General features: G+C 42.4%; 1 protein-coding gene across 2 annotated transcripts in view; it reads left to right on the plus strand.

Annotated features, from left to right (window-relative positions):
* The window catches only part of KDM5A (lysine demethylase 5A), an 84,902-nt gene extending 75,128 nt beyond the window's left edge, over nucleotides 1–9,774 (plus strand). For both annotated transcript variants that reach the window (XM_077827510.1, XM_077827520.1), the window contains 2 exons: nucleotides 1,832–2,242; nucleotides 7,884–9,774. In XM_077827510.1, the coding sequence (XP_077683636.1) occupies nucleotides 1,832–2,242; nucleotides 7,884–8,096 (624 nt within the window). In that variant the 3' untranslated portion in view covers nucleotides 8,097–9,774. The remainder of the gene's footprint in view (nucleotides 1–1,831; nucleotides 2,243–7,883) is intronic.
* The last annotated feature ends 1,836 nt before the right edge of the window (nucleotides 9,775–11,610 follow it).

The raw sequence follows: 11,610 nt of genomic DNA on the forward strand, positions 1-11,610 counted from the left end.
ATCTACATTCTAAGTGCCACAGGTGGCAGCAGTGTCTCTTTAGAACATTGTAAAGGTCTGATTCAGATCAGAGGTAAGGGTTGGTATGGAAAAAAACCCGGCAACCATTGCCACTACAGTTAACATCCTTAGACCCAAGCCCTATATTTACGTCCAAAGGATTCACAAAATAAACCACCTCCTTTGCACGAGTACCGGAGCCTTGCATCTGCAGTCAAACCATGTGCTAAAACCCTCGTTACATTGACAGAGACTAACTACATACCTCAAATCATTTGTAAAGCAAGATTCTCTTCATTTATTATCAAACTTCCAATTCAGTTATTCAGCCTAAAACAAATTTACTACAAATTTCCATTTAAACCCCCACCCCGCAAACTAGAACGTATGCAAACTAAATGAGCATTTTAAGATTTTCCATTTAAAATTAGTCGTTTTGGCCAAAACAAGCTTTCCCAAAGGTTAACCTAAAACTCATCTGCTTTGTAGACAGCTGTAGTCTGCGTCTACCAAACAAATTATTTTGCTTGGAGGTGCAATGACAGCCATTTGCTGGCACTCAGGCCACTTTTTCAAAATCATTCCACATTAAAGGAATATTAAGGTTACAGAGCAGAGCGCTCAAGTCAGAAAATGATTAAGGAAGCTCTTGGGGGGCACGGACTGTCTTTTTCTGTGTTTGTACTGCACCTAGCTCAATGGGAACTTCATCCATGACAGATTCCTGGGTGCTATGACAATACAAACAGTAATAAATTTGTGGCTGCGTGCAAAACCTTAACTCTGGTCTTTTGTGTGCAGGCATTACACTACAGTCTTATTAGATGACATACTATGTCTTCCTGCAAGAACCGTACCTTATTCAGCGTACAAGATAGACATGCTCAGGGAATGAGGCAGCTCTTCAATATTTCTTTCTATCCTCATTGTTCAGTGTGTAACCCCGTTCCTCATTTATTGCATACCATTGAAAACTTGAAGTGAATAAGGAATTCTGTATTTTATAAACTTGTCTGTGGAGCTCATCAATGTGCCTTAAATAATTTTATCCTTCACGTCTACATGAAGTCAAAAATCATCATTATGCCCATTTTACAGATGCAGAAAAGAGGCGGAAAGATTAAGTGACCTGCCTGAGGTCCCTTAGAAAGCCTATAGGTATCCTGAGTTCCAATTCAGTTTAAACACAAGTGCTTGCTTCCTCTCCTAGAAGATGCATAATTTATTCATGCACACTGTGCAACTTCTGGAGTGAATGAGGCAAAGGGCTCTGGAGTGGACCTGAGACCACAATTCACGCAACCCTGATTCATTCTCTGTCCAACATCTGAAATGACTGAGGCTGGCATTGTGAGGAAAAAAACCAGTATGTGATTGTGTAATAAGAGTTTTGGTGAAAATAATTATCTCAAACAAGATCGACCTAGGATCGGGAATAAGCAAGACCAGACCAACACTTAAGGAACAAATGATTTGTCTTGCTACAAATGTCTTTTACAAAAGTCAACGAAGTAGTATAACAAATAATGGAGAATCCTTTCTCGCAGATGGTTTCACTTTTCCATAGGCCATCATTGATTCTTAACCGTTTCTCTTCTTACATAGTTGAATCTGATTTCATTCATCACTTTACTCTGGCAAGCTGAAAGCTAGGAAGGAGTCCCCTTTGTTCAGACTCTGCCATCCTGCCTGGTGGTCAGGCAGGGTCCTTTCTGCACCCAAAACCTGGGAAATGGGAGGTAAAGGTGGGAAGATGTTTCCAACAGACCATGGGAATGTAGCATGTGGATTTCTCGGTGTTTTTTTTTAATCTCTCCTCCTTTTTATGAAGGATGACAGCCTGGATGAGAAACCATTGAAAATGAGAGCGAGAGATTCTTCTGAGCGGAAACGGAAGCGGAAACTGGAGAGGGTAGAGCAGTTCTTTGGAGAAGTGAAGCAGAAGTCTAAAGAGCTGAAGAAACTAGAGAAACCCAAAAAGAAGAAGCTGAAACTAACCTTGGACAAGACAAAGGAGTTGAATAAACTGGCCAAGAAGCTGGCCAAAGAAGAGGAGCGGAAGAAAAAGCGAGAGAAGGCAGCTGCAGCAAAAGTGGAGTTGGCAAAGGAGAGCACAGAGAAAAAGAGAGAGAAAAAGGTGCTGGATATCCCATCTAAATATGATTGGTCAGGAGCTGAGGAGTCTGATGATGAGAATGCTGTGTGTGCTGCACAGAACTGCCAAAGGCCCTGCAAGGATAAGGTGAGTCCTAGCTTAGTTTTGCCTTAAACAACTGTGGGAGGGTAATGAAAAATCCCTTTTAAGAGTTATTTAAGCAGCAGTGAGGGATGTAGTTAATATGCTACACATATGAAGGCTGGTAGGTGGGTGTGACTTTAGAATACTGAGCAGTCAAGCCAAAGAAGCTCATAGAATATGGCCCAGCCATCTGTTCCAAGCCCGAGCAATTGAATTCTGAGTATCAGCATGCTGCATAGCGACTATGAACTAAACCCAACAGTCTCTATATTGTCTCAAGCTGTTGGAGAGGTAGAATCTGGGAGTAATTCTTCCATCTGAATGGAAAAGTAATGCCACCCACAAGCCTCCTTCTATATCAGTGGTGGGCAGCCCGCAGGATGCACACGGCCCATCAGGGTAATCTGCTGGTGGGCCACGAGACAGTTTGCTTACATTGGCTGTCCAAAGGCATGGCCGCCCGCAGCTCCCAGTGGCCGTGGTTTGCTGTTCCCAGCCCATGGGAGCTGCGGGAAGTGGCGTGGGCCACAGGGAGGTGCTGGCCGCCACTTCCCGCAGCTCCCAAAGTTCTATGTCCTTTGTTGCTAATAATATGGAAGACATGCTGACTTGACCCCCAGGGGTCAATTCTGTGTTTTAGCTAGAACTGTTTCCTGCCCCTGGTCTGTTTTCTGAACAAATGTCTAAAATGGACATGCAGTCCTCATAAACGAAAATTAATTTTCCACAGCTCTTAAATAAAGCCTGTGAGTCATGAGGCTGCGAGTTGAATGAAACCACAGGCTGTACTGCCCCACTTTTCTTGTCCGAGGTGAATCTGCAGCGGTTTGGGAATTGATCAGATTATAGCAAAAGTAACCGATGGAGGTGATCAAACTTATTTTTTTTTTTAGATAAAATGAATTTTTCACGGGAAAACCCTAATAGAAACTGTCAACTTGTAGTGTAATTCAGTGAGGGGTACAGGACTGCATGAATATCAGGAAGATTTTCCTGATTTTGAGACAGTGTGTTGCAGAGTTAGCCTTTACCACTTCAATCAGGACACTAACTACTTGGAACTCGTAAAAAACTAAACTGAGCAAAACACTAGAAAATATACTGCAGAGAACAATCCTCTGCTGCTGGGATCTAGTTCTTTCCCATCTATCTTATAAATGATATTGCAGAATATAGTACATTTTGACTGGAATGAGGTTCCTAGTAGAGGAGTAGTGTCTCTGAATTTACATTCTGATAAAGTACATATTCATTTAAATAAATCAACTTGATATATGCTATGCTAACAAGCAAATTCTCAGCATTATGTGTAACATTCTAAAACTAGTCAGAACATTCCTTAGAATTATTTTCTGTGGGATAGACAGGCATGTTTTTGTATATGTATGTATACAAAATAAAACTTAAATGCTCTAGCCCTATGAATAGAAGGTGACCAACACTGGAATATAATTGCTTACTCCTGGGGGAGTTCTGCGTTACTGCACTTGTGCAGAATTCATCTCTCCCCGCAGATTTCTTTGCTTTCCTGCAGAAAAATGACCTCTGACGGGGGAGCAAAGGGAAGCCACAAGAGCAGTCATGCGCTCCCTGGCAGCACAGACAGGTCGGTTCAGGTGCCCAGAGCAGCCAGTAGATACGTAAATCACCAGTGGGGTGTGTGAGGGGGTGGGCAGTTGTGTGTGTGAGAGAGAAATATTCTGTCCCTCTCACTCACTATTGCAGCATGGCTCGCATGGAGGGGCGGTGCTTCAGGGTATGTCTGAGGAGGTAGGCATGGCACAGGCTGTCTTCTCAGGCAGAGCAGAATGTAGCAGCTTGCCTACTTAGTGAATTGTTCCCATTGTCTTTGTGAATTCCCCCGGGAGTATAAAACATTTGTAAAAGTTTTAAGGCTCCTTTATATTGCCAGAGTCGTGTAAAGGACAGTACGGCCTTATAAATGCTTATGGTGCTTTAGTGATTAGAAGTGGTCTATATTTTTGGATGGAAAAAAATTCTTATCAAAATGTGCTACTTACTTTTCTGGAGATGGTCGTTAGCCAATATAAATTGTGAGTTTGATTTCCCAGCCCTCATTTGCTCTCCAGTTGCCTATGATGTAACACTGAGCATGTGGCTGCACATATTCGTTGACTAATAACTAGAAATAGAGTCAAACCTAGCTACATTACTGTTAGGCAAGAGGGTTTGGGGATTTCCTCCAATGCTCCCCACTCCCATTCTCAATCCACTGTATTGTACTTCAAATACATTACCTAAATTGAAACCAGCGTGATTATATTGCATTATTTTGACAAATAAAATATGCAGAATTTTTAATTTTTTGGCGCAGAATTCCCCCAGGAGTAAATTCCTGGAACTGCAGGCATTAATGCCTGCAATCAGTCACTTTTTCAACTGATACAGATATAGTTTGATTATAAATTAAAGTAAAACCTTCAGTTAGTTTTGATCATTAATTGTTGCTTTGCTTCAAAAATGTTAGTTTGTTATTTTCCAGTATAATTTGAGTTCAGTTTCATGTGGTCCTGTAAGCTGATAGCAGAGCTCCAACAGCTAATGGCTTTCATAAATGTTCCAGTAAATTGTTTTTTATTAATACGGCAGTTTCTTAATCATCTGATTCCAGTTTCTTCTTATCACATTCAAATTAAAATATGCTTTTACTCAGAAAATGGTTGACCTGCTGGTGCCTTTGGGCTTTTAAGAGTTTTAATTTACTTTTGTTTCTCTTGAACAGCTTTTGTTTTGTTCTACAGCAAATTCATCTAAAAGTTGAGGGTATTTCTCCCTTAAATGTTTGGCAACATCAGAGTTGTAAGTAATTCAGCTAACTTTGTCAGCCACTTGCTACCAGCTCAGTAGTTTTGGACTCTTACATGGCCTAAGATTATTGGAGGCAGTAGTGCAACTAAGGTCATATGGCCCTGACTTGGCCAAATGCAATAATCAGGTTCCTTTTGTTTTCTGAGATTCTGCTGCTGCAGAATCCACACATCGCTTCAGAATTTGGCTGCAGAATCTAAACTTTCATTTAAGAGTTTAGTCTTTATGGTTGCCAAAATCACCTTTCAAATACAACATTGCAGAGATTTACATTATTCCTTTTTGTATTTAATTGAATAAAAATGTCTATTTTGGCATTTACATGAAGATGCTGCAAAAAATTCAGTGTGCTGCAGAAATTGAGGGCTTTGCGGTAGAATTTAGGGTCAGTGTGCTGAAAGACCTCAGGAGGCCGTGAAAGTATATATCCACTTCTAACAGACTTCTTCATGTGCTATTGCAGCTTTCTACATGAATTAGGTGTTGGAGGAGGAAAAACATAAGTTTTAAAGAATAAAGGAAGGATTTAAGGCAAAATTAAAGAAGTGATTTGGTAGCTGAGGAGAGGCAGGGAAGAATTTCAGCTAAATAGGATAGCACCAGTGAATGAGTTCCCTAATTGTGGAATGTAATTGAGGAAGGTCAGAAAGTCCAGAGTGAGAAAGTAGGCAGATAAATAGATCTGAACTCAGTTAGGGTAGACTAACTTCAGGAAGTGTTTGGAATACTAAAGAGCAGTTTGAAATGGATCCTGATATGCAGTTGGTGGAACCAGGAAGATGGGAGTAATGTTGTTCTGTTTCCTGGAGTGAGACGAGTTTAGCCTAGCAGCCATATTCTAGGTCTCTTCCTCCCCCCCACTCCCAGGCTCTAAGAATAAAAAATTATTAAAACCGTAGGAGAAGATTGCAATTGGCAGTGAGTAAGGATTTTATCTGAGACAGGATCAAAGGAATGGGGGATGAATTCTGGCAGGGTTCCTCAGATTGCAAGGCTGCCTATTACACCTGTGTGATGTGAGAACAAAAGAAAACTTTGGTCAAGTCAAGGATGATTGGTTGTCCAGCTTAGCCCTGGAAGTGAAGGTTGGGCTATGTTAGGGGGTATGATAGGAGAGGGTCTTGGGACAAAGGTTTTTTCCCCTTGAAAAGGGCTTCATTATGTGGAGTTAAGCTTTATTGTCAAACTTAACAGGGAGATGGTACATGTGGCTTGATCAGCTGGATCAAAAGATTAATGGTTGAATCCAGCAATGAAAAGTCTAGGAGGGAGAAAAGAAATACTTTGAGATGAGCTCTAGTGAAAGAGCGAGGGAACAGCAAAGCAGTTAGTTTCTTGTACTAAGTGAAGATCATTGGCTCCTTGCTGAAGGCCCTCAGGGAAGAGTGACTGATGGTTCTGAAATCCTCCATATATGAAGAGACAAATCAAACAGTTTTAGAACCTGGAAAATCAAAAGGAGGATGGTCTAGGTAAAGTGGTAAGTGAAGCCCTTGTATTCCAGAATATTGCTGAGGCTAGGGAGCATGGTCACGAGTGAGGGAGGATCAGGCAAAGGGTTTTCAGTATGTGCAAGGAGGTGCTTTTGTTCAGAAAAGTTGAAGTAAATAGTGGCTTTGATGAATGGTGTTTCAGCTGCTGATATGCTGAAGAATCAGGAGAGGAGACAGAAGTGGGGCTTAATTGCCATTTTTCAAAATAAAAATCAGAAAACACCTCATGGTGTAAAGTGATTGGGTAGTTAAAGTAGGGAGTCTGGAATGGCACTGTGAGCATCCTGACCTAGGATAGGAGAGGAACTGGGTCTTAGTAGTAGACAGTAGATAGTTATGATTTATGCATTTCTCAGGAGACATCTTGAGTCCAGTTGGTACCATCCTCTTCGTCTATTTAGGTGAAGGCAACTGGACTGAGATTCATGGAGGTGACCTGGATGGGAGAGAAGGGGGGTGGGATTGAAGAAGGGGCGAGTAGAGAAGTGGGTAAATTAGTTGGGGTTAATTAGTATGTTTTAAATGAGAAACTGTCAGTAATCTGTTTCGGACTCTGCTGGGAGGGGGGATACTTATAGCAAAAAACCGAAAATAAATACAGTATTTTTGGTCACCGTATAGGCACTGTAGTTGCTCTTTCCCAAGGGCTGGTCATATGTCCTTGCCCTCTAGTAACGTGTACTTTAAGCTTTCTTGGATTTCGAAAGGCTTTTTCACTCTTAACATTTCCATTGTAATTGATCCTTAGGAATCAGGATAGTGCTAATCCATTCCCTTTGCACATATTACTAGTGCTCTTTGTTTGCTCTGTGCAACTGACTAAACTTGAGTGTTTCTGCTTCCTTGGGTACTTAAGGAGATAATTGACATAAATACAATGGATTATCTTGGAAGAACATCCCTGAATGTTTAGGCTGGGTATCGTGCAGGTAGCTTTGGGGCAAGTCCGACTTACAAAATTCCCCACATCTGACTGAGAAGAGAGTCCTCGCATTATAGGATGTGATCCTTTCTCAGGATCTATTGATATTACTCAACTGTACTGAAATCTAAACCTAAACTATAGGCCACACTGAAACCAGGCAGCTTCTGCATCTTCAGGACAATACAGGTTGAGTGTGAAGTGATGGAGCTATAGAAGGCAATGCCAAGGTTGTCTCTCTCTCTCCCTTGGTTTGGACCTAGCAAAGAACTGTCATGACTTTGACAGTTGACTTGAGCAGAGTCCCGGGCTTATTTTCTGACATGGGTCTGGAGAGTTGAATCGGACACCTGTTTCCCTCGCAGGGTTCTTCATGAGGTGTTGATCTTGTCTCTTGCAGGTAGACTGGGTGCAGTGTGATGGTGGCTGTGACGAGTGGTTTCATCAAGTTTGTGTTGGCGTCTCTCCAGAAATGGCAGAGAACGAGGATTACATCTGTATGAACTGCGCAAAGAAACCGATGCAGGGCCCAAGTAGCCCAGCTCATGCACCACCTCCCCAGTTCTTACTGAGCTACAAGCTACCAATGGAAGATCTCAAGGAGACAAGTTAGCAACTACTCAATCTCCCTGGGACTTGGGGAAAATGGACCACCGAGACCCTACTGAAAGAGGGTATTTGAAGCTACTGTAGCCACTCAGCCTCACTACCAAGGATGTACAGCCCTGCAGCAGAGATGGTCCCTTATTGCTGGCTTCCTCTGTACAACGGGGATGTCAGAGGCACAGTGGTTCCAACCCATCAATGCAGACTCCACCTCTGTGGGAGTTCCAGCCAATATTTTAAATGAAAGTGTTTCCAGCTGAGTGTGGGTGCTGCCTTCAGAGACTGAGCAGACATGGGTCTGTTAGATTAGACACTTGGGTGTGTTAGAAGTGCATCTGTGAAACAGGAAGTGGGGTTGGCATGGAATGGGTGGCCATTGGCTGGAGCTCTCAGCCCTACCAGGTTGCTCCATGGAGTCATATTGTCCATGCAGAGATTTGGAAGTTACCTTCAGCCCAGTGGTCTCTCCGTACCAACTGAGCCAACAGGGAAGTGTATGGGAATAATGAACCTGCCTCAATGGCCAGGCAGCTCACACTACATTACAGGGATGGAAGGGGGTGGCTGAATAGCTCTTAGTTTCTATTTTGTAGTTAGAGGGCAAAGGAGCTCAAGGTCTCAGAAATCAGCACTGGTTCTGTTTACCAAAAAGATACCCAGCCCCACCCCACCATGTATATTTTCCTGACGGGGAAAGTCAATCTCCCCGTCCGTCCTGAGGAGGGCCACAAAGCATCAGTTAAGATGTCAGTCTATGCCAGAGCTTGGAAAGTAAAGAGCACTTTCCTTCACTATACAGGGGTCATCTCTCCTGTTCTAGGCATTGTTAGTGTTCCGTGCTCCTGTATATTACAGTTGTCTGACACAGGCTGAAGCTGGTGGAGAGATACAGCAAAGTGATCTGTGCCCAGGGATGGGGAGGAATGAGGACAGCCCACTTACCTCATGGGTTACCCTGACATGTGCTTCTGTGAAAACTTCCATTCACAAGTATTTCCAGTATCACGAGCTACAGGCATGGCCTGCCTTGAGCGATACCAGCAAGCAGTCTGCAGATACTGATCACAGCGCAGATCCCCTCCCTGCTGGCTTTGCCTATAATCAGCAGCAGATCCTGTTGGAAGTTGCCCCCGGGTTTGCTGGAGGACAGAGGGCGTGGGGTAATCCTGGGTGACAGTTGTTTTAGTAAATCCATTTTTTAAAAAGGACTTGTTTTTACTTTTTTCTAAATGTCTCAGACTACTGACTTGTTCTATAAATAGATTATTTTTCTTTGATTTTTTTATACTTACCACTGTTACCAGCAGCACAGAGACAGAGGTTCACAAAGCAAAAAACCTGCCCACGGGCTTGGTTTTTTACTCCATTCTTTCCTTGTAGTACAAGGAATTAGCAGTTATCTTCCCCATCCTAGCCTAACCAGCTGCCTGTGTTTAAATAGGTAAATACATTTCACGTGCTACCTTCGTGTTTGGGATTGTTCCTGTTAGCGGGGCACCTGGGCCTTGCTGACTCCAGTCTTTGCTGGCTTTATGTATGTGAGTGTCTGAAGCTGGCCACTGTGCTGTCTTGCCCCCCTTTCCCTGTTGTGTTTCCATTCTTCTACAGTTCTAGGAGTGTTGTACGTAGTGTCCAGTCTTAGTAGAAGCTGGGCTGGGATTTAAAAAAAAAATTGACAAAAACAAGTGTTCTGTCTTGACTGTTCTGTGTCCCTTTTTTTGTACTTCAATTTTTGGAGGGTTTTTTAGCTGGCTGAGATACCAGCCGACATTTTCCAGGCAAAAAAGTAACTAGAAATTCAGCTCAGTCTGCTTCATGTAGATTAACTTCACCTGACTGCTTGTCTGTTCCTGACACCTGGGAAGTGGAGGTGGTGGCAGCGGCTGATTTAAAGGGGAAGGCCTGGGCCTTTGGCAGAAGAAATAATGAGTTTAGACACTGAGGGATAGGGCAGACATTATAGGGCATTGAGTGCCTTGGCATGAGAAGTTGATGTCCATTTCAGCCACTTGCAGACTATATAAGAATCGCCATACTGAGTCAGACCAAAGGTCCATCTTAGTCCGGTATCCTGTCTTCTGACAGTGGCCAATCCCAGGTGCCCCAGAGGGACTGAACAGAACAGGTAATTATCAAGTGATCCATCCCATTGCCCATTCCAACCTTCTGGCAAACAGAGGCTAGGGACACCATCCCTGCCCATCCTGGCTAATAGCCATTGATGGACCTATCCTCCATGAATTTATCTAGTTCTTTTTTGAATCCTGTTATAATCTTGGCCTTCACAACATCCTCTGATAGAGTTCCACAGGTTGACTCTGTGTTGTGTGAAGAAATATTTCCTTTCGTTTGTTTTAAACTTGCTGCCTATTAATTCCATTTGGTGACCCTGAGTTCTTGCGTTATGAGAAGGAGTAAATAACACTTCCTTATTACTTTCTCCACACCAGTCACAATTTTATAGACCTCTATATATTCCCCTCTTTGTCTTTTCTTTTCCAAGCTGAAAAGTCCCAGTCTTATTAATCTCTCCTCATATGGAAACTGTTCCATACCCCTAATAATTTTTGTTGCCCTTTTCTGAACCTTTTCTAATTCCAGTATATCTTTTTTGAGATGGGATGACCACATTTGATTGCAGTATTCAAGATATGGGTGTACCATGGATTTATATAGAGGCAATATGATATTTTCTGGCTTATTATCTATCCCTTTCTTAATGATTCCCAGCATTCTGTTCCCTTTTATGACTGTCGCTGCACATTGAGTGGATGTTTTTTCAAAGAACTACCCACATTGATGCCAGGATCTCTCTCTTGAGTGATAACAGCTAATTTAGACCCCCATCATTTTATATGGATAGTTGGGAGTATGTTTTCCTATGTGAATTACTTTGCATTTATCAACATTGATTTCATCTGCCATTTTGTTGCCCAGTCACCCAGTTTTGTGAGATCCCTTTGTAGCTTTTCACAGTCTGCTTTGGACTTAACTATCATGAATAGTTTTGTATCATTGCAAATTTTGCCAACTCCCTGTTTACCCCTTTTTCCAGATCATTTATGAATATGTTAAATAGTATTGGCCCCAGTATACACCTCTATGGGACACCACTATTTACCTCTATCCATTCTGAAAACTGACCATTTATTACTACCCTTTGTTTCCTATCTTTTAACCAGTTACTAGTCCATGAGAGGACCTTTCCTCTCATCCCATGACAGCTTACTTTGCGTAAGAGCCTTTGGTGAGGGACCTTGTCAAGGGCTTGCTGAAAATCTAAGTACGCTATATACACTGGATCTCCCTTGTTCACATGCTTGTTGACCCCACTCAAAGAATTGTGGTAGATTGGGGAGGCATTATTTCCCTTTACAAAACCATATTGACTCTTCTCCAACAAATTATGTTCATCTATGTGTCTGACAATTCTGTTCTTGACTATAGTTTCAACCAGTTTGCCCGATCAGTCTCACCGGCCTGTAATTGCTGGGATCACCTCTGGAGCCCTTTTTTAAAAA

The sequence above is a fragment of the Eretmochelys imbricata genome, chromosome 1 (genome assembly GCF_965152235.1).
Source record: "Eretmochelys imbricata isolate rEreImb1 chromosome 1, rEreImb1.hap1, whole genome shotgun sequence".
In the NCBI taxonomy this organism is placed as follows: domain Eukaryota; kingdom Metazoa; phylum Chordata; order Testudines; family Cheloniidae; genus Eretmochelys; species Eretmochelys imbricata.